This window comes from Lissotriton vulgaris, chromosome 3_1 (assembly GCF_964263255.1).
Source record: "Lissotriton vulgaris chromosome 3_1, aLisVul1.2, whole genome shotgun sequence".
Classification (NCBI taxonomy): Eukaryota; Metazoa; Chordata; class Amphibia; order Caudata; family Salamandridae; genus Lissotriton; species Lissotriton vulgaris.
The window spans coordinates 2,110,139,539-2,110,167,169 of record NC_141689.1 but is presented as its reverse complement, the minus strand read 5'-3'; the positions used below and the strand labels follow the sequence as shown (position 1 = coordinate 2,110,167,169).

Sequence of the window (27,631 nt, the reverse complement as noted above, 5' to 3'; positions counted from 1 at the left end):
GATATTATTTACTATATATAGCTGAAATAGCCAAACTGTTACCAGCTCCTCACTGCCTATATGACAAAATCAGCTGAAAGCCAGATCCTTAAAATAAAAGCCTCATACAAATAGATGGATTTTTCTACAGGCATGTTTTGCACATTTGTATTGTCTTATGGAATGCTCTTCCCTGTTGTGCTAAATGTGAAGTTATGTATTTGAGGAACAAGTTGCCAGGGATGACCTCATGAGCCGAAAGAAATTTAAATTCCTCCCCTACATCCCACGCAGCTGAAAAAATATAATAAATCGTTTGAAACATGCTAAAACAGTTTTCACTGTATTTCACAAAATAGATCAGAGCTCAAAGCAACAAAAACTTGCCACTTTTTATTTTTTTAATTCTGTACATTATAGTCATAGTTCCAAGAAATGTAACTAAATTCATTGAGTTATCAGTGAACTTTCTCAAAGAACATCTCAGATAACTTGTAGTACTTTTCTGAGATTCTGTACATTTGGTTGCGGTGATGCAGCAGGGCACTGGAAAAAATAAAAAGGCAACACATTATTATTGGCTTACTGGACCAGCTTTTTACACTGGTACCACACTGAAGAAGCACATTGAGCTGCTACATTTGGGACCAGGGTTAAGTTGAGAAGTGTTGTACAGTCACATTCAATGCAGAGACACACACTAACACGTGCGTAGAAGCACACATGCACACAGGGCTGGCTTTAGCGCTGGTAGTGCTTGTTGCGACAATCTTTTTTGTCGACCCGCCCCATGACCTCCTCCTTGGGTACCCTCACTACCAACCGGCAAAAGTGGCCTTCATCTCTCCATAGCTCCTCTCTCGCACACATTTCATTTGTTTTACAGCGCTGCTGAAGGCTGGCTTTTCTAATTCACTCAGCTATCCACATAAAATACAGATCTGTTCTTTGCAGCAGGCATATTAACCCTCTGCACTGCTTTATGGCGAGTCAAACCTGCCACTAGACAAAAATCCGATCTCTCTCTCTCTCTCGCAGGAACATTAATCACGAGTTATCTTGACATTTTTGTTGCTGCCTGAAAGCTGGACGCACAGGGAACTCTGCGGCAGGTTCTTTTAAATCATAAATTGCAGTGTCACCCTGAGGTCAGGGACCCCCTTCCAGGTCAGCGCCCAGTGCGGCCGCACTAGTCGCAATGCCCTATTACTGTCGTCCCTGCATACACATACAAAAACACCAGAATCTTTCACATACACACACACACAAAGGTGCACACATAACAACACCAACAATACACAACAGTGATAACGAGAAGACTTGAAACGGAATGGCCGTATTTTCGCCTCACAGATTATCGTAAATCGTGAACACAATTTTCCACAGGAGGTGGAAATTCATCGTCAATGCTTACATTTTTAAAATCCCATTGTTCATGACGAGCTCAGCTCATCATGAGTGTATGGAGGTGTACATCATGACGAGCTGAGCTCGTCATGAGCGTCCAAGGAGTTAAAACAACATCTGACAGTTACAGTCACAAGTTATGATAGTCGTCGTTCTATATGCATTTCACTGTGACTTTAAATTGAGTGTCATAGCAGCAACACTGGCAATTTAGTTTAAGATTTTGAAAGTTGTAGATTAGGCTTTTAAACGCTTTGTCAATAAAGTGATTGCATACTCTTCATGTTTGCTGTCACCTGAGAGAACAAAGGTCCATATTACCCAGGGCGCGCACCTGGTTGCTGTGGAGCATGCTGGGGGATTGCGCTGGTGCCCAGCATGCTCTCGTCTTGCTTCACTAGTTCAGCAGCACTGCTTCCGGTATCTGAAAGTTCCCCCTTTGCATGTCAAATGTCCACACTGAAAAGAGGTCACCACCAGCTCTCATGCGGGCCCAGAGGTGCCTCATTGGGGACAACGCAGGGGTTCACGCGTTCTTCAAGCGGTCTTTCTCTGCGCTATAGCGCCCAGGGCCTAGTCTGGAGAATATTCGATGAGGCTGGGCTAAGTCCCCCAGCATGATCCCGAGGAAGAAGCACACAACATGTACCACCTCCTGGTGGATCTCCATTCTCCACCTCACTTGGGTGGGGTGTTGGGGCATGTTCCATTAAGGGAGCCTATGTCAGACCAAAGTAGCATTCCTTGCCACATGCAAATCAGTAAATGGTCCTAGGTACATCTGTGAGCGACAGAATTGTATACAGTAGAAAGGGCTGCAAGGCCCCTTCTCTGATGGCCCTGTGGGTGCTTTTACCTAAGATAGGCATCGAGTACCATCGAGCAGGATGAGCACCATCGTGGCCTGGGTAGATAAGGCATCCATCTTGTGAAACATCCAAAATAACTCTTTCTTGGCGTATGAGGCCAAGCTGTGCAGACCTAGGCTGCTTGATTAAACAGGGATGAAGCAAGGGCGTGGAAAGAAAAGGCAATGTGGACACTAGGTCACGTCGGTGGCATTCAGAATAGAAAGTGAACTGTGCAGACTTTCAGGTAGATGCATCAAGCATTTTTGCGAGCGCAAACGGTGCGAATCGCAAAATTCGGCCGTTTGCGCCCACAACAATGGCATTTGAGATGCATCACGGGTTCATGCACTCGCAATTTAAGAATTCGCAAATAATTGCGAGTTCTCAAATTGCAATTGCATTTAAGGAACCGTAATTTAAGATTCCTTAAATGGAATGCATGAACCATTCCAAGATTGCGAAATCGCAATCTGGGGTCGCTATTTACCGCAAATCCAAACTACGTGGTAAAAAGCTAAAACTTAGAAAAATGCACTTTAGTGCATTTTTTCTAAGTTGTATATTACACACACACACATGTCTTTGGGACATGTGTGTGCGCAACACCAGTGAACATTACCATTTCAGGGGTGCAATAGGGTGTCCTTTGGACACCCTGGCACCCTTGAAATTGCGGCACATTTGCTAATCGCAAATAAGGAATGGCTTTCCCATTCATTCCTATTGGGGCCCATAGTAATGAATGGGAAAGCCATTCCTTATTTGCGATTAGCAATTAGCGAATCGCAAATAATGAATCAGTAGGAATTGCAAATAACATTGTGATTCCTACATGCATCCCGTTTTGCGAGTCTTTAATAGCGATTCCTTAAAATTCGCTATTAAGGACTCACAAAACATAACTTTAATGCATCTGGGGGTATATGTTAATGTCATAGATTCATATGCCTTTTATTTAATGGTGGGTAAAATTTACAATTACCTATTACCAATGTTATTAATTGTCATATAATGGAATTGCAAGTCTTAAAATATCCCTCTTCGCTATTTATCTGAAATCTCTGAGGTGTTTCTGCATTATGTGCCTTCAAAGGGCTCTGATATTTATGTTTCACAATCAGGAAAAAGGGATTAAACCGATGAAAAGCGACTTGGACAATTCACAAATATTTTCTTTATAGACTGGTCTTGGAGGATGAATTTCCTAAGCTGATGCTGCTGGTGCTGTTCATGAATGTGTGCCTGAAGGTCGGCGACTCTATCCCTGGAGCTCTCTCTGTTTCCTGGTGGTACCAGATGAAGAAGAGAGGAGAAGTCTGCAGGAGAAGGAGTGTATGTCGGTGGGCTCCTGAAGGGTGCTGGGTGGCAAGTGTTTGCGAGTGAGTGAGCGCAAGGACGTGGAGGATGTGCGTGCAGGTGAGAAGCTTGGAGTGACCGTCAATTTCAGCTAAACCATAACATTGACAAACCAACTATCAGTAATGGAGCTTATTCACCCTGCTGTTACCTCATCCTTGGCACCGTGTATAGACTGTAAGAAGCACATCTCTATGAAGAGACTTTTTCACACAAACCTTGTTCAGTCCCATTCAGCAGCCACATGGCGCTCAGCCCTATGGGATTGAGGCCACTGATTTCTGCTTTTAAATTCACGTTTTTGTTCCAGAACACTTACCTTTGTCCATTAATAAACTGGACATGCCACTCCTTGTTGTTTGTTTTCATGACCATCCCAGGCATGTACGCAAAGGATTCTGGGTGATCGTCGGCTACAGCGAGTACGTGGCTTCCTACGCCCAGGTTGTGCATCTCAGGCAGAATAGCAAACATGTGAGTAGCCAACTGAATGGACTGCGAGCCATCTGTCCACTCAATCACAAAGCGGGGTCCTTTCCATTCTCGGGGTGCAACTGTACCTTGTATAAAAAATAACACCATTGTGTTAATAAATGCTTCCATACTTTTTGACTAATTACACTTTGCATATTTGTTTGTGAAGTGGCAATTTGGCATACTATCCGATACCTCAAATCTTTTTCAATCTTTTTCATCCATAGGCAACACGTATTGTGTGTACATTGCTGGCCTACTCACCCCATCATCAGCCAGTGTCTACGATTTAGGACAATATTAAAATGACTAACATGGGTCTGTTGCTACCAGATCGCAAGTGCGGTCCATCATGACAGCGCCTTCTCCTTCCCCTTATAACGACTGGCGAGAAGGTCCGTTATTCCAATGCAGTCATCGCGCCCTGTGTGTTCAAGGACACCTTAAATGTCAATGGTAAACTGATCAATCAATAGTGTCTTCATTTAATCAAACTGTTCATAGCTATTATTGATTAAATACATCTGGGGCTCCACTGTGAGGATATTCCACAATATTTGGGCCCTAGTCCCTAGAGACTGCACTTTAAGGCATTTCAGCCAGTTCCCATTGAAGTTTAAATTCCAGTTTAGATGCTAGTAACATATCTACAATTAAAATCTTATTCATTTTGGTCATACCTTCAACAGTAGGGTAACGTATATTCAGTAATATGGTAGCTGAGTGATGTTGCACCTGGCACCCAAGAACACCTTTAATCTGATCTAGTATTTCCTTCCAGGAAAGAAACACTGATGGTGTAACTCATCACTACCCATCCCACATCATCTCCAATGTTTCCCATAACTGTCTGAAAACACCTCCTTTATTTACCTAAAGGCCCTCTACCAGTTTTACATGACTCTATAACACATCTGTCTATGTGGACACATCTTAAGGCTTTCAATAGAACGTCTCGTAGTCACACTCACTGTGTGTGAACAACCTCAACTGCTTCAGCGCTCTTCATCCTTAGCATATAACATCAAACACGGGCAGGTTGGGTTTTACTGAGAGGCTTGAACATGCTAGAGTTTGACTCTAATTTAAAAAGCTTCACGCTGTGTGTCAGGTCCCCAGATCCTGCTGGTCTGATACTGTGGCCATCAGCTAATCAATCAATCAATCAATCAATCAACAAAAATTTGTATAGCGCGCTACTCACCCGTTAGGGTCTCAAGGCGCTGGGAGGGGGGGGGGGTCGCTACTGTTCGAACAGCCAGGTCTTGAGTTATTTCCGGAAGGAGAGATGGTCCTGGGTCAGCCATAGGTGAGTGGGGAGGGAGTTCCATGTCTTGGCTGCCAGGTAGGAGAAGGATCTTCCTCCGACGGTAGATTTCCGAACTCGTGGGACGGAGGCGAGGGCGAGGCTGGCGGATCGGAGCTGGCGGGCGGGTGTGTAGAATGTGAGGCGGCTGTTGAGGTACTTCGGGCCCATGTCGTGGAGATCCTTGTGTGCGTGGGTGAGGAGTCTGAACGTGATCCTCTTGTTGACGGGGAGCCAGTGAAGGTCTTTCAGGTGGGCAGATATGTGGCTGCGGCGAGGAATGTCCAGGATGAGTCGTGCTGAGGCGTTCTGAATGCGCTAGAGTCTTTTCTGGAGTTTGGCTGTGGTTCCCGCGTAAAGGGTGTTCCCATAGTCCAGACGGCTGGTGACGAGGGCCTGTGTGACCGTTTTCCTAGTTTCGGTGGGTATCCATCGGAAGATCTTTCGGAGCATGCGCAAGGTGTTGAAACAGGATGATGTGACGGCGTTCACTTGCTTGGTCATCGTGAGGGAGGAGTCCAGGAAGAAGCCCAGGTTGCGTGCGTGGTCCGTTGGTTTGGGTGCGCTGCCCAGGGCAGGGGGCCACCAGGAGTCATCCCAGGCGGAGGGAGATGATCTGAGGATGAGGACTTCAGTCTTGTGTGAGTTTAGTTTCAGGCGGCTGATCTTCATCCATTCTGCGACGTCTCTCATTCCTTTCTGGAGGTTGGCTCTGGCGGTGGCGGGGTCGTTGGTGAGGGAGAGGATCAGCTGGGTGTCGTCGGCGTAGGTGATGATGTTGAGGTTGTGTTGGTGGGCGATGGCTGCGGAAGGGCTCATGTAGATGTTGAAGAGGGTGGGGCTGAGCGAGGATCCTTGCGGAACGCAGCAGATGACTTCGGTGGCCGCGGAACGGGGGGAGGCGGACTCTCTGGGTTCTTCCGGCGAGGAACGAGATGATCCACTCCAGGGCCGCTCATTGGATTCTGGTGTTGCTGAGGCGTTGTATCAGGGTGCGGTGGCACACAGTGTCGAAGGCTGCTGAGAGGTCCAGGAGTATGAGGGCAGCCGTTTCTCCATTGTCGAGCAGGGACCTGATGTCGTCGGTGGCTGCGATGAGGGCGGTCTCAGTGCTGTGGTTTGCTCGGAAGCCAGACTGTGAGGGGTCGAGGGGTCCGTTGGTCTGGAGGAAGGTGGAGAGTTGTCTGTTGACCGTCTTCTTGATGACTTTGGCTGGAAAGGGGAGGAGCGAGATGGGATGGATGTTCTTGAGGTCCGTGGAGTCCGCGGTGTGTTTCTTCAGGAGGGCGCTCAGCTAGGCATGTTTCCAACTCTCCGGGAAGGTGGCGGATGCGAAGGAGCTGTTGATGATGTTCTGGAGTTGGGGTGCGATGATGGAGTCGGCTTTGTTGAAGATGTGGCGTGGGCAGGGGTCGGTTGGAGATCCGGAGGGGATGGTGTTCATCATGCGCACGTGGAGAAGTGTGGCTCATGGGTTAGAGGAGGCATACCCTGAGGCTGAGGTCAGACCCGGGACCAGCGTTCGATTCCCGACGCGGCAGGGTCCTGAACCCAATTGTCCATGGACTCGATAATTCTCACTTCGGTGCCCACTCTAAGCACGAGTTCACACTATGCAGCTCTGGGCAACAAGCTTGCTTAATCTCCACAACGGCCCCCCGCGGCGGGATGCCTGGCTTTCACCTTGGGGATGCCCAGCACGGGTGATCTCACAGGGAAAAACCAGGACGGGTTCCCAAGGCAAGCGCTGAGATGCCCAAGGGTCATAATCGAGCGCTATATAAGAACATACATACATACATACATACGGTGTCTTCGGTGCTGACAGGGGTCCAGGTGCAGAGGGTGGTGGTGGGGGGCGCTGGTTCGGTGGTTGGGTGCGTGGTCAGCGCGCCAAAGCTGTTGTGTATGTCGGTGATCTTGCGGTGGAAGAACAAGGCGAGTGGGTCGCAGAGGTCTTGCGAGGGGATGATGTCGGTGTTGCAGGCGCTGGGGTTGGAGAGCTCTTTAACGATGCTGAAAAGCTCCTTGCTGTTGTGGGTGTTGTTGTCCAGTCGTACATTGAATGCTGTTTTCTTGGTGGTGCGGATCAGCTGGTGGTGTTTGCGGGTGGCATACTTGAGGGTGGTCATGTGTTCTGCTGTCTGGTCGTGGCGCCAGGCTTTCTCGAGGGTGCAGCAGGTTTTCTTGGAGATTTTGAGGTCGTTGGTAAACCACAAGGCTTTCCTGCTGCCGGGTCTGCTGGGAGGATTCTTCAGTGGTGCGAGTTCCTCGGCGCAGTTGGTGAGCCACTGTGTGAGGTTGCGGGCTGCTTTGTCGGGATCCGTCCTGTTGGTGGGCGGGTTCTGGCTGAGGGCGGTGGTGAGCTGGTCGGCGGTGGTCTTGCTCCAGCTTCTGCGGGGAACCTGTTGCGGGTGGTGGTGGGTCGTGGTTCTCCTGAAGTTGAAGTGGACGCAGCTGTGGTCTGTCCAGTGTAGTTCGGTGGCGTGGCTGAAGGAGATGTGCTTGCTGGAGGAGAAGACGGGGTCAAGCGTGTGGCTGGCGTAGTGGGTGGGGGTGTTCACCAGTTGCTTGAGTCCAAGGTTGGCGAGGTTGTCCAGCAGGGCGGCGGTGTTGCAGTCCTTGTTGTTCTCCAGGTGGAAGTTGAGGTCCCCTAGGAGGATGTAGTCTGTGGAGGTGAGGGCATGCGTGCTGACGAAGCCAGCGATGGCTTCGCTGAATTGTGTGCGTGGTCCCGGGGGTCTGTAGATGAGGGTGCCTCTGAGGGTGGTCTTGGGGTCTGTGTGGATCTGGAAGTGAAGGTGTTCGGCGGCGGTGAGGGTGTCGTCGGAGTTGGTCGTGATGCGGATGTTTTCTGTGGATGATGGCGATGCCTCCTCCGGTTTGGTTGACGCGGTCCCTCCGTGTGATCTTGTAGCCCTCCGGGATGGCTATGGCGATGTCGGGGGCAGAGGAGGCGTTCATCCAGGTTTCCGTGAGGAAGGCGACGTCTGGTGAGGTTGTGTCGAGGAGGTTCCAGCGTTCCACGGCGTGCCTGTGGACGGAGCGGGTGTTGAGCAGGATGCACTTGAGGTGGTTGTTGCTGGCGCTCGGCTTGGCGGGTACCTGGCTGGTCCGGAAGCAGGTGAATTGGCAGGCTTGGCAGGTGAAGGGTCCGTGAGTGCGCCTCGGGGTGACTTGGTAGCAGGTGGTGTTTCGGCCGTCGTTGAGTGCGAGGAGGGTGGCGGTGTTGTAAGTTCGTTGGGCACGCTGGCGTCGACGTGGACCAGGGGTCCGCGCGGGCTCCATATAAGGTGAAGTGGGAGGGAGGAGCAACTGGGAGGCGGGAGCGGGGTGGCCAACGGGGACACAGAAAGAAAAGGGGGCGGGGCCGCGAGGGAGCCGCGGCGGGAAGCGGGGAGCGGAGGGGCTGTCACACCAGGGGAAAAATAACGGCAAAATCGCTAAGCCTACTGACAAAAAGAAACACTACAGTGAACTACCAAACGAAATCCAACACTACTGTGAAACAGAAAACGAAATACAAATGAAGGCACAGATGGGGGAAATAGAGAACGAAATACAAATGAAGGCACAGATGGGGGAAATAGAGAACGAAATACAACCGAAGGCACAGATGGGGGAAATGGAAAACGAAATACAAATAAAGGCACAGATGGGAGAAATAGAAACGAAATACAAATGAAGGCACAGATGGGGGAAATAGAAACGAAATACAACTGTGGCACAGAGGGGAGCAACAACGGGAGGGAAAGCGAGCAGCAGCGAGGGGGCGCCTACAGCTGGTGGGCCGTGCGGCGTGGGGGGTCCTGGGGTGTCCTAATGTCTTCAACCTTTGCATAAAGCATTAAGACAATGATTCTGAATCTTCATCTTTAAAAAAGACTAATATATTTTGATTAAATATCCAGTCGGTACTCAGCCATTATAACAATAATTTCATTGTCTTTCCTGATTGGGACGAATGGGGTACTTTAAAAAAATATATTTTTAATGCATTTCAGTTACTTAACAATAGGCACACGTAAAATAATCACAAAGGTCGGAGATAGCAATGTAAGGAGTAAACCTAGATACTACACTTGACCTACTAATGAATAAATAATAATTTAATTTGCCAGCTATGACCAAACCAGAACTCTATTAAACTATAACTCCCCATGTCTTACTCAAGGCGGGAAATACTCTACAAGGCCCACTCAACCAAAAACAAAGAAAACTTTCAGCAATCGGGTGGAGTTCTCATAGCTACTATCCAACATATGTCAACTGAGTGTGGTACGAGTCACATCTGCATTGCTGGCATTTGCAGAACAGATCTCTCCTATTAATCTCTTATAAAAATCTGGTTCCTGGGTGAGAGAATCACTCAGATCCACCAGGACAAGTCCCAGAAATGACCCATGGAGGTATTTAATCCAATTTAGCCTCAAGTTTAGTTCAAATTAAAGTTCAATCCACATGAGCTATGGGCCTCCCCAACACTCTCTGTGGTGAGAGTATGGGAGCCACTTCAGCATCTGACCACTTATGCACTTCCACCAACCAATGCATTATCTTCGGTGCCACTACAGCCTTCCAATTCATTGCTATATTTTATTTTTCCAGTCTTGAGGCCAACTCAATAAATTTACAGATCTGTTTATTATTCTTAGTACGAGGCATCAATCGCAATAAACTAAATTCTAGGGATATATTCCTTGTGGTACCTGCTGACATTAGCTGCTCCTCCGATAAAGCGGAGGAGCGTCGCCCCACTGCTGTGCAGCGGCGAAATAAAGGAAAAATAAAATGATAACAACTCGAGGTTATTATCAATTTATTTGGTTCTGCTGCAGCAGCTCTGCAGGGTGGGGCTGCTCTGATACCGGAGCAGGGGGAGCGGTGAGCTCACTTTGCAAGTGCACATGAATGTTTGGCCAGTCGTCTGGGGCCGGCCAAACATTCATGCACACTTATGTTCTCCACCCAGGCTGCATTACAGCCTGGGTGGAGAACATGCTCAGGCTCCAATTCCCTGGCTGAGCACTGAATCGCGGCGCTCAAACCAATCACAACGTTGCTCACCAATCACAACGCTGCAGTGCAGCATTGTGATTGGCTTAGGTGGCCTGGGTGTGCTTCCTGATCGTTCAGGTGGTGCTGAGCGACGAGGAAAAGAGAAGGAGGAGAGATGATGCGGTACGGTACGTTTCTTTACTACAATACATCTGGCATATGTTATATTGGATCCCTAATGCAGGGTTCTCCAAAGTCTGCCACACAAAAGGATAAGAAGGAAAAGGAGGAGTTTTATTTAATAGCATTTCAGGAGTGCCTCTCTGTTGCAATAACTCTTTCATTTCACCTCAACCATCACAAAGGAGGAATTACCCTTCCTGGACTTGGTCATCTATCCACACAGAGGAGTCCTACACACCAAGATGTTTCACAAACCGACTGACAGAAATGGATAACTCGTGTTTGGGAGCTTCCACCTGAAGTCCCTGAGGGCGAACTTACCGGTGGGCAAGTTCCTGCACATTCGCAGGAACTGTTCTGGCATAAAAGAGTTTAAATCAGAAGCAACCACTTTAATGAAAAAACTGACGGAGAGGAATTACCCACGGCGGACGGTGAAGAGGGCCTATAAGAGGGCAAGTAATTGCAACAGAGCGGCACTATCTCTGACTAAATAGGTAGGGGAGGATATCTTTTGACCTTATTGTGGGCAATATAGCCTGTTGGCTCTAAATCCTAATTTCATGCATTCTCTTTTATTTATGTTTAGAAGTGTGAAAGTACGGTGACGAATGAGCTCTAATTCATAACCTGAGGTGAATGCCATTTTACAATTACAGAATGTCACATATGTGACTTCAGTGGCTTGAGAGCAACCATCACAGGATGCTGTTGAATTCACTCTTCACAAGTCAAAAAAGTAAATTCCCTTTGGCCAAGTGAACATCAATACAAAGGTACTTACAGACAATAGACTCACTTATACATAAGCATAACAAGAAAGCAATGAAAAATGGAAAATTCAAACACGTGAAAACACTATAATAGGATCAAAACATTAGTACAATTTATTGACATACATTATGTTGATTAAAAATTGGGAAACAAACACAGGACGTAACAATAATAAATAAAAACATCCCAATAAAAAAGGAGCTACAGGAAAAAGGACAAAATTCAAATAACAAAATTATTTCGAATTTTCCTTAGTTTCGTAATCCACATTCACTCCTTGAGCATCGACGCGTTTCGGCGGTATGAACAAAGTATAACCGCCTTCATCAGGGTATATGTATACCTGTTTCCCAATAGTTCTGTAAATTTAAATAAGATTGGTCTAAATTATATTAGGCAAAAGAAATCAAATTTAATTTTAAAGATACACTTTTCTAAAAAAACACAATGAAATGTCCTACTCTGTCTTTGAACACACATTATAGCATTGCTTCCAACATTATACGACACATAAATACAAAAGACATTACATTAAACGATTTCATAAGCATTAACATCATATTGACTAGATAACAAGGTAGGTCCACAGATTTAGGCAGTACCTTACATTTCATTGCATATATATTTTTAAACATAAAGTATCTTAAACCGGCCTAAGACATTTAGCCCAAGATACAGAGTAATCGAAAAGGATTTACACAAGTAGCTTACCCTACACAGCAATGGCAATGGTGAGGAGCATGATACATCACCTACCTCAGGGATAAAATATGTAAGTCAGTGCATCATAAGGGGTATATGTCCTCCTTATCCTTTTCTTGGGATATTCGGCCTGCAAATTATCCTATAGTTCGCCTAGACATGAGGATGAATAGATATCTTATTTATTTGTAACAAGGTTCAATGCTTAGACCAACAAAGCTACTTGAGTTGATGCATTTCAAGACAACGACCGGACAACGGGCATATTTACTCTACCCAGTTTATATGGCTGAGCCTCTTATTCTCTTTATTCACACGGATACTGTATTCCGCAAAAAGTGTACATTTCCGTTGACATTTAATCCAGCAAATTCCCACATTAGAATTGACATATTTTATCATAAGATTCGTCCACACCAAAGACAAATCGAGTCTAATGAAAAAATGATTAGCTAATCATACTTCGTGCTGTCTATCAAATGCAACCATAAGCAAGCCTACAGCCTATTGTGATCGGCTCTATAGGTGATAAATAGCCTGATTGCACATATCGCTCTATATTTGATTAAATGGCCAAAAACGAATTTCTATGGCTTATTCACACTAAGAATATTGAGCACGAACTGCTCCTTAAAATAGATTCCCCCTGAGTGCAACTTACTGATATAAGAATATAGTTGCTGAGATAAGTTCAACTTTCAAAGTACGTCCAGCGCTATAGCTGAAAGCTGTAAATAAACAGACAAAACGGGAATACCATTAGTTTCTATGGCTTATTCACAATAAGAATATTGAACACAACCTACTCCTTAAAATATATTCCCACTGAGTGCAACTTACTGATATAAAAATATAGTTGCTGCGATAAAGTCCAAATTTCAAAGTACGTCCAGCACTATAGCTGAAGGCTGCAAATCAACAGAAAAAACGGAAATACCATTAATTCATATTTCAGGTGTGATTCTAGGTCGCTGTCTCTAATTTTTAAAGTGCAAGGGTATACTTACACGAAATATTAAGTAGTGTGAGCCCGGAACGCAGTACAATCTTAATTAATTTTCATCTTGGCAGGGACACAACGTGGCTCCTGATACACTTTAATTTAATTTAGCGACTCAACATTGGTCTCTGTCCTGAAAGTTAAGCAGATACAGAGCACCACTAGATCAAAAAAACGTCCTGGAACCGAGTTTGATAAAAGAGTTAACGCGTTGCACACATGACCAGCCCTTCTTACCTCCAAAGCTAGCTTGGCCGACGTCCCGCGTCCTCACGTACGTTTAGGCGAAATCCACCAAAGGCCGCTTTTCCTGCTGATCCTTATATACTGATTACGGGGGATAGGCGTAAACCACAATGCCAAATGGCGAACACGGAAGTCAGATGACGAACACGGAAGTAATAGACCTAAAAGATGGACTATACTTCGTACCTACAATGTTTAATGCAGTTGGGTACGCAATGAATATAAAAAACGGACTAAAGAATGCCTGCCAGGTATTATTGTCTATGAAACGATAAGAAAGACTATGTTGTTGTGTATAAACGCGCATATTTACACGTTGGGTACTCAATGGATATAAAAAGCGGACTAAACAATGCTTACCAAGTATTATTGCCTATGGAACGATAAAGGAATAAATTATTGTATATAAACACGCATATATACACGTGAAAAAGTAATTTTAAATGCGAATAATTTTTCTGAGTAACTAATTTGTTATGAGTGAGTAGTGTGTTCATCAATAGATGCACCAATACCAGAAATGTACAATTATTTCCTTCTGCATCCTAAAAATTGCCGAAACCAGCATATATTTCTTTTAAGATAAGAATAAGAAGTTGATCACGTTTTGTTCTCGTCAGACATAGGTTGTCCGGGATGCGAAGTTATTTAGATTGCCTTCGTATTAAATACAGATAGGGCATTTTTATTCATAAACCTCTATATTCGCTCAGGCCGATGTGTTGATAATAATCCACAATATGTACTCAGGGCCTTTGTTATTGGCAGGATAAGAAAGATGGCACTCATAGACCGAACAACAACTAAACATATTTATTATTAAAAGAAATGCTGGTACGGATCGAAACCTCAGCATGATCTACAGAATTTTACACTGGATAAAGTGTCACTAAGTTTTAAAACGAAAGATATCCTTAGTGGAATGATTGATCTAAGTATAGCAGGAATAGTGAGCTTTGTTATTCTTATTCTCATAACAAATTAGTTACTCAGAAAAATTATTCGCATTTAAAATTACTTTTTCACGTGTATATATGCGTGTTTATATACAATAATTTATTCCTTTATCGTTCCATAGGCAATAATACTTGGTAAGCATTGTTTAGTCCGCTTTTTATATCCATTGAGTACCCAACGTGTAAATATGCGCGTTTATACACAACAACATAGTCTTTCTTATCGTTTCATAGACAATAATACCTGGCAGGCATTCTTTAGTCCGTTTTTTATATTCATTGCGTACCCAACTGCATTAAACATTGTAGGTACGAAGTATAGTCCATCTTTTAGGTCTACTACTTCCGTGTTCGTCATCTGACTTCCGTGTTCGCCATTTGGCATTGTGGTTTACGCCTATCCCCCGTAATCAGTATATAAGGATCAGCAGGAAAAGCGGCCTTTGGTGGATTTCGCCTAAACGTACGTGAGGACGCGGGACGTCGGCCAAGCTAGCTTTGGAGGTAAGAAGGGCTGGTCATGTGTGCAACGCGTTAACTCTTTTATCTAACTCGGTTCCAGGACGTTTTTTTGATCTAGTGGTGCTCTGTATCTGCTTAACTTTCAGGACAGAGACCAATGTTGAGTCGCTAAATTAAATTAAAGTGTATCAGGAGCCACGTTGTGTCCCTGCCAAGATGAAAATTAATTAAGATTGTACCGCGTTCCGGGCTCACACTACTTAATATTTCATGTAAGTATACCCTTGCACTTTAAAAATTAGAGACAGCGACCTAGAATCACACCTGAAATATGAATTAATGGTATTTCCGTTTTTTCTGTTGATTTGCAGCCTTCAGCTATAGTGCTGGACGTACTTTGAAATTTGGACTTTATCGCAGCAACTATATTTTTATATCAGTAAGTTGCACTCAGTGGGAATATATTTTAAGGAGTAGGTTGTGTTCAATATTCTTATTGTGAATAAGCCATAGAAACTAATGGTATTCCCGTTTTGTCTGTTTATTTACAGCTTTCAGCTATAGCGCTGGACGTACTTTGAAAGTTGAACTTATCTCAGCAACTATATTCTTATATCAGTAAGTTGCACTAAGGGGGAATCTATTTTAAGGAGCAGTTCGTGCTCAATATTCTTAGTGTGAATAAGCCATAGAAATTAGTTTTTGGCCATTTAATCAAATATAGAGCGATATGTGCAATCAGGCTATTTATCACCTATAGAGCCGATCACAATAGGCTGTAGGCTTGCTTATGGTTGCATTTGATAGACAGCACAAAGTATGATTAGCTAATAATTTTTTCATTAGACTCGATTTGTCTTTGGTGTGGACGAATCTTATGATAAAATATGTCAATTCTAATGTGGGCATTTGCTGGATTAAATGTCAACGGAAATGTACACTTTTTGCGGGATACAGTATCCGTGTGAATAAAGAGAATAAGAGGCTCAGCCATATAAACTGGGTAGAGTAAATATGCCCGTTGTCCGGTCGTTGTCTTAAAATGCATCAACTCAAGTAGCTTTGTTGGTCTAAGCATTGAACCTTGTTACAAATAAATAAGATATCTATTCATCCTCATGTCTAGGCGAACTATAGGATAATTCGCAGGCCGAATATCCCAAGAAAAGGATAAGGAGGACATATACCCCTTATGATGCACTGACTTACATATTTTATCCCTGAGGTAGGTGATGTATCATGCTCCTCACCATTGCCATTGCTGTGTAGGGTAAGCTACTTGTGTAAATCCTTTTCGATTACTCTGTATCTTGGGCTAAATGTCTTAGGCCGGTTTAAGATACTTTATGTTTAAAAATATATATGCAATGAAATGTAAGGTACTGCCTAAATCTGTGGACCTACCTTGTTATCTAGTCAATATGATGTTAATGCTTATGAAATCGTTTAATGTAATGTCTTTTGTATTTATGTATCGTATAATGTTGGAAGCAATGCTATAATGTGTGTTCAAAGACAGAGTAGGACATTTCATTGTGTTTTTTTAGAAAAGTGTATCTTTAAAATTAAATTTGATTTGTTTTGCCTATTATAATTTAGACCAATCTTATTTAAATTTACAGAACTATTGGGAAACAGGTATACATATACCCTGATGAAGGCGGTTATACTTTGTTCATACCGCCGAAACGCGTCGATGCTCAAGGAGTGAATGTGGATTACGAAACTAAGGAAAATTCGAAATAATTTTGTTATTTGAATTTAGTCCTTTTTCCTGTAGCTCCTTTTTTATTGGAATGTTTTTATTTATTATTGTTACGTCCTGTGTTTGTTTCCCAATTTTTAATCAACATAATGTATGTCAATAAATTGTACTAATGTTTTGATCCTATTATAGTGTTTTCACGTGTTTGAATTTTCCATTTTTCATTGCTTTCTTGTTATGCTCATGTATAAGTGAGTCTATTGTCTGTAAGTACCTTTGTATTGATGTTCACTTGCCCAAAGGGAATTTACTTTTTTGACTTGTGTCTATTGTGGTACCCCTTTGGTTTAGGGGTCCCTCTCTCTTTTATTAGAGAATTCACTCTTCATACAGAACCTTGTAGGGCCCGCCCACTAAATCTATAGCAGTCCTTGAAGGATGTCTGTTCTCCTCTGCCAGAGTTTCTACTGGAGTGCAACTGTGTAGAAGAGTCGAACCAACCACCTCCTCAACTTAACCTTTGAACTAGTGTGCACACTGATGAGCCCTGCCTGCCTGCTGAGTGATACCCTATTTCCTGAAGATTTGTGATCTGTTTAGGACCCAAGAGCAACCCGGACTGCAGCAGACACTTTTAAAGCTAAAGTGAATAATGGTCTTCATAACCCCATCTGCAGAGTTCCTTCAGCATTATCCACTACCACAGGGCCAATGATCCTAATTATAAACTATATTTTTGTTTTCATTACAAGACTGGTTGAGATAACTGTGATATGGTTTAAGTGGTTGTATCCTTGCACCCATTACAGATCCTAATAGCAAGTCTTGCCAGCTGCCAAAGCTACGAAAGGGTGAGGCTATGGTACTTTTAAGAAAACATTGCTTTACCTCCATGGAGTCCCATTGACTATGTTTTTATGGGAGATCAGCCATAGTACACACACACACACACCTTTGATTACTTAATTAGAAGAAATTCTAATATCAACACATACTTTTTATCTTTACCTGCAGTCAAAATCCAGTGGATCAATATCATGGTCATCAGCTCTATCATTCGATATGGATCAGGAGCTGGGCAGATGTTTTGCTTAACAGGAATGTTTGAAGGGCATATATGATTGGTATTCAGCTTTAGAGCAGGTTATTTAGCTCAAGATGACACTTTTGCTTTGAGGCGGAAAGAAATCGCCGAATGGTATTGGATGCTAGTTCAACCCCACGAGGATTCTCAGCCATGGTTTAAATCAATTTGGAGGAAGGAGCTGCCGTGCTACGATCTTAATACTTTATGGCAAGTATCTCTGTCTTTTTTATGGCAAAATGTTAAGTCTGCACCTCTAAGGTAAAACCATTTATTTACTATTCATAAAGCGTATTGGACCCCACGAAGGCTATCCAATATTGGTTCCAAAGGAGCAAAGTGTCTAAAGTGCGGGGAAGTTGAAGCAGACGAAGTACATATGTTTTGGAAGTGCCCTTCCATCCAAACCTGCTGGGGAACAGTAGGTGAGGCGATTTCCAGAATTTTGGGGTATGAAGTCATGGTGAGTCTTTCACAGGCAATTTTTGGTGTAACCCCAGTTGAGGATGTAACAATTAATGTATCTAAACACCACAAAATTATTTTATTTTTGATAATTCTATTGGCGTGTAAGGAGTTGTGTATCAAGTGGATTTCGCCTGCTCCCCCTGTGGAGTGTGAATGGCTTAACTTGATATATAGGATTGCAAAATTGGATAGGGCAATACACAACATAAAAAAACCTAAATTTTGGAATGCATGGGACGATTGGTGCCAAAGTAGGCGAATGTAAAATTAAATATTTACTGCCTAAAGTATTGTTTCTAATTTATCTTCTAAGGTAGCAATCCTCTTTTCTCTTTCTTTTTTCTTTTTTTGCTTCCTTGTTTTTTTTTGCCCCCCTTTCTAGTTAAGGATTTAGTCCTAGGAGTATGTGATAGCTATACAGGCCAGGGAGTCCAAAATGGTTTGGACTGAAAGTCCTGACGCAGATTTTCCGTATGTCCTGTTATAATGGAGAAAGAGATTTGGAAGGAGGGAGACAAGAGAGACAAGAGAGGGGTAAAAGGTTGGAGCAATTTGAGGGTTCTCCGAGTACATCCCCTCTATAAAAGGAGTGATCGGATTCCCTCATATATTGGGGTAAAATGAGACCTGGAAGTTAAAATCTTCCTTTCTTTTCGTTCCCTCCCCTTTTTTGCATCTCCAATCTATAGTGGCAAAATACAAATGAGGACAACAAAAAAAGTTGGCGGAATATATTCCAGACTTGCTAAGGAAACATTATTTTCCATTACCTGAATAATATAAATGGTTTACTCAGTAATGTTCCAAACAAAGAAAGAATTCACAAAATTTTAGCCCAGTTTGAGAGCTGGAGTCCATCTTTGAGAATCAAAATTGAAAAATGAAGGCATTGCAGTCAAGCTACCCTTTGTTGAGACCGGGAGAGTACTGCATATTCAATGATCTGCTGGATGGCTGTAATCACATCTGAATTCTCCTTATTCCAGAGAGAACTCTCCAGTTCACCATGCAAGGTCAACATCATTACTAGTTTATTTTACCAGCTGTCCCCAAAATATGCCAAGGGTATTAATCAAAGTGACGTCCAGATGTGAGTCAAACGAGTCTTACTTGCACCATTCTCCTTCCAGAGTCAATTTTTCAATGCTTGGAGAGTGAAGCTATATGATTTACTTAGGTTTATGTTCTAACTTACATTGTAAAGTACACTACTACACTGTAGTATTACATGGCGCTATTGCTAAGGACAGCAAAAAAGTAATCCACGATATTCAGTCTAGGTGAATGAGAAAAGCAATGTCTTCAAACCATTGCTAATGCCTGCATGGTCCTGGGCTAGTGCAAGACACAATGGAAAGGAGTTCCAATGAGAAAGGCAAAGAAGAAACAACCAAATCGGATTTTAGAAAGCATGGGGCAGTAGACTGCATGTTGGTCTGCTCTAATAAGCTTAGTTCACGGCCAGGAGTGCACAGTTGCTGCTTTCTTTGAAACAATGTGGGTAAATTTCACAAAATGTCTGAGTGAAACTATGGGAAATGGGGAATTACCAGGTAATTGGATCCATAATTAAAAATGTACTCTGTAATCTCTCATTTCTCATGAAACATCAACGTTCCACCTTTAATGCCTGTAAACTTCACGAGAACTACCAACTGAGGGATTGGCAGACTTAATGGGACCAGCATGCGAAAACTCAGAACCAGACTCCCCCTGCTGCTTAAATGAGGGATGGTCGGGCTAGAAAATGCATCACATCATTTGTACTGCCCACTGGACAATCCATCTGAACAAATGTCCTTTTATTGAATTCGGATCTATGTGCAGAAGGTCTGAGCCCAGTCTTTTTAGTGTTCTATTACTCCCTTGCATCGCATTTTCTCTTTCCCTTGATTGTCATTCCCCCCCCTCTGTCTCCCCCTCTATCTTTCCCTATGCCCTTCTCTCTCAGTGATCTCTCTGCTGTGTCCTCTCCCAAGGCCTTTTTTATTTCTCTCTCATTCTCCCCCTCCCTCTCTCCTGTTTCATGTTTCTCTTGCTTTCTCTTTCCCCTTTCTTTCTGCTGGTGTATTTCTTACTTCTCATGTTCAATGGCAGTATAAGAGGCCTTACCCAGGCTCTCTTCTCCCTTTATAAATGAACCATTTTTTAACGTTTGCTACATTTGTCTGGGGGAACATACAGTGTATCACATCCAGGGAACAGGCTGCAGAGTAGCTGCCACTGATTGTTTTACATATGTTGACCTCAGGCACGCTGCAGCGGCTGGCGAGGTTAACAAAGGCACTTGCAGCCCCTTCAGGATGCCCAAATTCACCTTAAGGCCTAGGAATGTCTGTGAGATATGATATCTCAGGGGCTCCTCGCCACATTCTGCAGGGGAGTGGGCTCCTCTAGGGTACGGAAATCTGTCCCTCAACCTGACCCGTAGGATCTTTTTTGGCATGTATTATGTCCCTGATGACCTTTCATTCCTTACAGCTATGTTTACGAAATCCTTCCATTTGCATCAGCAGCTTGCAGCACCTCATTGACTACATGTTTGTTGCAAAATGTTAGTAATTATTTATGTTTTAAAAAGAGAGGTAAAAAAACAAGAATTTTAAAATTGTGTACCGATGTAATATATTCCATCCTTATCATTTCTGGCAACAACAGTTCTACCGATGATTGCCTCTTCTTGAGAAACAATCTCTGCTGTGATCTTTTCTTTCTTGGCGTTGCTAATGACATAGGTTTCTTCCTGAGCCACATATCCTTCAGTTCCATCATAATACTGAACCTGTGGACAAAAAAAGAAACTCTAGGTTGGTCAGTCAGTACTCCAAAGGTAAGCTATGCTACTACAGCATGAGTTTATATAGAGGCTCTTCATAACCCACTACCTGCTTCTAACCTTGACCTATTGTAAATGTGTGATAATGTGTATCAACACCAGCACATTCCAGAATGTAAGATGCTCCTAGAATGTTTGGCTTTGAAGTCAAACTGGAGGCAGAGCTTGATAGGATGGTTGGGCTGTTTTTTCCTGTGAAGAAGAAACTAATACATCTTCCTTCCTTTACACCCATGGACTACGTCTCATCATTATGGATTATCTATTTAACATTGGCGATAAGCCGCTCTGGGACCTGTCTCACCCTACCATTGTGCTCTGCCTCAACTCTACCATGCGTCATATATCATCCTGATATACACAAATACCAGTTATCCCAGGCAAGATTTTCTCCATGGCTCGTTGAAACGCTGAGGCAGCCCAGACAAGATCAAACAGTAGTCTGGCATACCTAAATATCCCAAAAGGCATGGTGAACGCAGTGAGATCCTGTGACGACTCATCCAATTGTATTTGATGGTAAGCTGAAGTAAGGTCTATTGTGCTAAAGACCTTAACTTTCGCCACCATCATCAACAAATCCGCCATTTTGGGAAGTGGATACTTGTCAACCAAGACACACTTATTAAGTTGCAAAAATTATTTTGATCTGCACGCAACAACCAAGAAGTCCGTTCAACAAATAAGATAGTTCACACAGGTCTTTGTTCCTTGAATCTTTTATTTTCTTTTTAATTCTTCTCAGTAGCCTTGAAACAAACACCTGTGTGACCTTTCATATTTGCTGAACTGACTTCTTGGTTGTTGTGGCGGACCGAAATAATTTTTGTAATTGTCTGTTGTGGAAGGTTTTTTCAACATAGGGAACCAAAAGGGTCTAGTTTCCTTTGGTCAATGCACCTCATGGTTATAAAATTTCCCAGTTCTTAAATAAGTGCGGTTTCATATCCTAGACCCTTTTTGTGTGTAAATCATTACACTTATTAAGTTGCTTGAAGTCCACACACAACCTCAAAGACCCATTAGCATTCCTTGTTGCCATGACTGGAGCCAGCCATGCTGCCCCTTCCACTTCCTCAATTATTCCCTGCGATTTGAGGTTGTCTAACTCAATACGCATCTCTTCTCTCACCGCAATGGAAACACCACGTACTTTGCTAGAGACCGGGACAGAACCTGGAATAAGTTTAACTTTGTGGCAAAAGCCCTTTAAACAACATAAATCTTCGCTGAACTATCACGGGTATAATCCTTTGTTAACTCATCTTGTAGTACAGAATCATCCCAAACAACATTTACACCATGCAAAAACAAGAGGAGAACTCCTGCGGTGGACAGTATGGGCTGCACCCCAATCTCCAATCACAAAAAGTAAATGGTGTCCTGTGCACAATTCTTACGGCACTTGCTACTGTTTTGTGCCACTGTGACCAGATCCCAAACGTAAACGCTACAGGAAGGTGCACCAGGAATAAGCCCACATCTAATATAACTTTCAAATTGTCTTCTTTAATATTAAAGTTTAATATAAACATTAAAATCCAGCCATACCTTTTTAAAACCAAGTAAATTATTACTATCACAAATGCATTATGCAGTAAACATGAAAAGACCATATTGAATCGATTTTAAGTCTACCGCTGATATACATGCTCTAACTTCCAAATAGTCATATATTACATATATCAGGATCAATGCAAGTTGATGGGTAAGTTGCGGTTGCAATTTTAAAGTAGAAGGACCCTTCCCAGTGGACCCTGAAGAAACCCTGTAGAAGACAGAAGGTTGGAGAGCCACCCCACCCGTGGATACCCTAGGAACCAGGATACCTACATCAGGGAAACAGGGTGCATAGGTGTTAAGTGGCGTCAGAAACCACTGTCAGACTCAATGGAGGACTTCAGGAAGATGCCACTGCTGGAGAAGGTGAAAGTGTCTGGTGGAACCCAAAGGTAGATTCAAGTCGTAAAAAATGACCTGCAAGCACAGGGGACAGAGTTTAGGCCATTTGGAAGTGACCCAGAGGCCCGGAAGAGGAATGCCCACCGAAGTCGAATGTTGCAGGAGAGTTGGCGGTGATCTTGGAGCTGCAGCTGTGAGGACCAGGCGACACTGTGGAAGACCAGGAGCTGTTCACAAGCTCTCTCACGTTGGATGTCGAGAGTTGAGGGGTCGGTGTCCGTCAAGAGGACCAACAAGCCTTGACAACTACAAACAACGTGGAAAGCGAAGAAGGTGCAGTGTCGAGACCAGCAAGGTCCAGGTAATTCACAACAAGCAGGGGAGTCAGGCAGGCCCTGAACAATCAGGGGAACCCACAGAAATCAAAGAAGAGGACCCACAGGCCAGAGGCACTGGAGTCAGGAGAGGTCCCCGAGCAGCTGTTGGACTGAGAATGCGTCTGGCCAACTCCTTCTAGCATTATGTGAGCTAAGTTAGCATTTGCGGCACCATTTTGTATTCAGCCGCCATTTTGTACCATGATCGAAAATAAGCTCCTGTGTCATAAAGTTTGCCTCAGCAGAAAAAGCAGCCTCAATTGTTTCTCTTTAGTATTATCCAAGGTTGAGCTCCACTGCCTTAATGAATAGATCGTTCTGTCTCTGCATACCGCTCCCCTCGAGTAAACCCTGCTCCTCCTCTAGAGAGACGAGCATGGGCAGAGTAACCTTGAAACTAAGATAGCATGTACCCGTTCTCAAGATGGTAGCTGACCTTTCTGTACATCCTTTTTTTCCAATGTGGGCGGGGTGTTAGAGGTGGTGGAAATGTATATTTTGTGTTACTGTCTGGACGGAGGTCAATCCCTCGGCAGCTATCTAAGGAGGCTGGTCAGACCAGACTCCGCTCAAGCAAATACTAATAAAATTACTTGGTTTGTATTCTCTACTGTCTGAGCGACTCTTCATTAGTATGGAAGGATGAGAGGTGGTCGCCAGTGACCCGGGTGGCCCTTATCGGGTCACTTCCTTCACAGCTCACCGAAGATGCAGGCCCATGGTGCAAGTGATGCAGTGAGGATGAAGATCTTGGTCACAGGAGATGCTTGAGGTGGGGGCTACTTGGAGCTCAAATATCTTGATGTTAGGAAGCCAACAAGTCTTTACAACAGCAAGTCGACACAGTGCACAGGGGTTCAGTTCCTGCGGCTCCGACAAGGGATACTGGCCTTAAAGTGGTGAGAGGACAGGGCAGCCTTGAGGGATGTGAAGAACCACCACCTGTGTTGCTGAGCCTTTCGAAGTCCTTGGGAGCCCAGGATCAGCAGACCGGTCAGCTTAGTTGTGCTGCCTGCAGATGCAGGGAAGTAACTTCTTCACTTCAAGGGAGATTCCTTTAGGTGTCTTGGATGCCCACAGGCCTTAGAAGGTTCCTGAATGAAGCACAGGCACGGATGTTGCAGCAGACGAGCAGGGCGATGAGATCAGGAGCAGCAGGAGTCTTCCCAGTTGCAGCCTTGATGCCCAGAGCGAAGTCCAGAATGCCCTGACGGTCGAAGTAGAAGTGGTGTCTTGAAATGAATCTTGTCCCACGATGAATCTAGGGACCCACCCTCAGGTAAGCCCTTAAGTACCCTAGGGAAAGGATTGGGACGATTCAGGGTTCCCTCCCAGGGGAGGGGTCAGACAGTGGGGAGGATACTCCCATGTCCTTCGTCCAGTTTCATGCCAGAGCGGGAGCCAACGGCTCCCTGAGCTGGTTTGATCTGGACTATGCAAGAAGGGCACCAAATGTGCTCTTCAAGCAGACTGACTGGCTCTGGCAAGTGCTCCTACCCGGCCCCAATACACTAAACCCTGTCTGGGAGGTGGCCACACCTCCCTGTGACAGGATACCAATTATTCTGCCTTCCCCTGCTCGGACTTGGCCCAGCAGCAGGAGGGCAGAATCGTGTCTCTGTCCATCCATGTTGTGATGCCTGGATCTAGGAGACTGGTACCGGGAGCACTGAAGGCCTCCCGAAGGAGCTTTACTATGTATGGAATTTTGCCGCCCACACCTTTTATGGTGTGGGGGTATGATTCCAACATGTTTGATACTGATAGAAGGTGGTTTTGACCATCTGAGATGCCCAGATTTTTCGCTTTTTGAGCACCTAATTGTTGAGCTTTTACTGTGGGAGAGCCTCATAAGTTGAGACTCACCCACAGTGAACTCATGATGAAAGAGACTGCATGTGGATTTTACTGGTGTCCCCCTGGCTGGACTAGGCCGCTGCGGTGCAGCTGGAGTAAGGGGCACTGTGCTGGTTACATGCAGACACATTTATACATTCGTGTGCACACGAGTAGGAGCTGCACAGGGGAGATTCCTGGCGTGCCCAGCCAAGGTGCAGGTGCAGATAGACTGGTGTGGCAGGAGATATGCAGAGCTGGGTGGTGACATGGAATAGGCTTTATACAGTGGGAAGAAACATGCCATGAAATGTCAGTGTGCTTTACTGTTTTTCACTCCATTATTCTCCTATGAGGATAGGGAGCCCATGGGCTAGTTTCACCTTCCTAGGGCCTACAAATTCCAGACACGCACCAAAGTCTACTGTAACTTATGTGAGAAGAAGTATTCTGCGGAGTCCAAAGCCATATTTGTACCACTTTTGGGCCATCCAGAAATCTCATATTTATCTGAGTCAGCTCATTACCAGGGCCAGGCTGGGGGCTGACCATGCCAGGCTGACTTAATGACTTGCCTCTCCAAGCTGTAGACTCAGAGGCCCAGCCCTGTATAACAAGCATTCCAAGGGTGAGGGGGTCCACTCCAAGAAGAGAAGATGGAGCTACAGGTTCTTCCATCAGCAGCTGACACCTGGTACCAGGCACCAGGCTGCTCTGGAGAAAAGGCAGCGAGGGGGGATGGGGCTCTCAGAGACCATGTGACATGAGACCCCGGGATGACGCCATTTTGAACAAACCCAGAGGCCTGGGCAGGAAGGAGGTAGGGAACAGGGGCAGAGAAGTGATGTATCGCTGTGTGGTAGGGCAAACAGAGACTTTCTGCCAGCCCCCTCTTCAATTCCTAAAAGGAAGAGGAGCTCTCTCTGGGGTGTGGTCTGCTGAGGCAAAGGGTGCTCAAATCTAGTGCCATGGGCAGTTAGAGGAGGAACCTCTGACTGTCCCAGGATTCTGAAATGCGCCAGGAGAAGAGTCCAGGACCAGTGAGCAGAAGCCTGGGCCTCTGCGTAAGAAAAAGAGAGGCCCAGGAGAAGAGTCAGGCAGAAGTTTGGCACGGGGAGCCAGTGTAGACAGCTCCCTGAGACTGGGAGGGCAAAAGAAAGAGCTCCCAGTGGATGGGGTACGCCACCAGGAGCAAGAGGCGAAAATGGTGTAGATCGGTACCCTGGGGCTGAGATAGGCCCCCAGAAGGTAGGTGGCCTGTGACCTCTGTTAGGATTGATGATGAAGCGTGGTGGGGCTCCTCCACTGATTCCAGATGTGACCCTGGGGTGGGTCAGGTCCCGGGGGCTGCCCCACGATGAGAGAAAATCGGGGAGCGTTGTCGCGCTCCCCCTGAACCTATCCCAAAAGGAGTGCCTGAAGCACACCCTGGACCCCCGAAGACTCCGGAGGGAGGGGAGCACCATCGCCCCCCTTTGAGAATGTCCTGGGGCTCGGGACCCTATCTCCGGACCCCGAATGGAAGAAAGAAGAGTGGGGAGTGCCATCACACCCCCTGCAGTTGCTCAACAGGGGTAACAGAAGCCCACCTTGGCCCCGATAGTTGTGGTGGGAGGGGACTACCGTCGCAAGCCCCTCGCTGGTAAAGAGAAGCCAGGGAGCACTGTTGTGCTCCCCGTGAAGTCTGCCCAGAGGGCCCAGGACCCCGACTCCGGGCCCGACATGTCACAGCTAAGTTGAAGAGCGCCGTTGCGCTCCCCTTGAAAAACCTCCTTGGAGGGACCTGAGATCCCAAACTCCGGGCCCTGGGGTGCCCCAAAGTGAAGGAGGAGGCGGGGGGAGTGCTGCTGCACTCCCCCAAGGCCCAGCCGGGCTGGCGCGAGTCGCTGGGTCTGCCTGCCACAGCGGGCAGACCAGAAGACAAAATGCTGGCTCCCGCTGCAGCACGCGAGGGTGCTGGCCAGGCGGGGAGCAAGCTGGAGCCACAGGGTTGGGCTCCTCAGGTGGCTCTCCAGTGAGCATGCATTGCGGGGTTCCTTGGTGGGACCGGGACCCCGATGAGGAGGAAGAGGGGCCAGGGGCCCGGGTGAGAACGGGCACCCCAAAAACCAGAGGAGCAGCCAGTGGTGGGATCCCCGAGCTGCATGGCTCACCTGGAGGTCCGAGAGGGACCAGGCCCCCCACCGAGGCCTGGAAGCAGCGTGGGACCAACAGTGTGCAATCGCGGCTCTCCCTAAAGCAGCGGAGGAGCCGCTACTATAACATGCAAGGGAATGGAGGAAGCGCCCCATAATGCCTTGCACGGCATGCTGAAGCCTGCTAGGAAACCTGCATATTTCGGCGTGTGGTGGCCCTAGGAGGATGGGGACACCGCTGTTGGTGTGCCAAGGTGCAGGGGAAGTTGCAGGAGAAACGCAGCCTACCCCAGCACGAAGAAGAGACGTCCCTCCGTAAGTCTCTAGGGAGTCTGCAGAAATAACCCCTCAAGGGCTCAGCCAGCATTTAATCACCTCCTGGGGTGGAACTTTTGTTCTACAGCTGGGGGTGTATTGAGAAGTGCCCCAAGGGATGAAGGGCTGAGTTGGGGATGTCTGGAGAAGGGCATCCTCTGGAGGTGAAGAGGTGTAATTGCACCATAAATGCATTTACTAACATTATTTCTTTTTGAGGGACTGAATGATGCAGTGAGGATGAAGATCTTGGTCACAGGAGATGCTTGAGGTGGGGGC

General features: G+C 45.4%; 1 protein-coding gene across 1 annotated transcript in view; it reads right to left on the bottom strand.

The window, feature by feature from the left end:
• Nucleotides 1-347: 347 nt before the first annotated feature.
• LOC147728887 (uncharacterized) overlaps nt 348-27,631 on the bottom strand; it is a 386,974-nt gene continuing 359,690 nt past the window's right edge. Inside the window, exons 18-20 of the mRNA XM_086963878.1 lie at nt 20,568-20,733; nt 3,913-4,153; nt 348-525 (exon numbers count right to left, since the gene is read on the bottom strand). Of these exons, the coding sequence (XP_086820004.1) occupies nt 438-525; nt 3,913-4,153; nt 20,568-20,733 (495 nt within the window). The 3' untranslated portion in view covers nt 348-437. The remainder of the gene's footprint in view (nt 526-3,912; nt 4,154-20,567; nt 20,734-27,631) is intronic.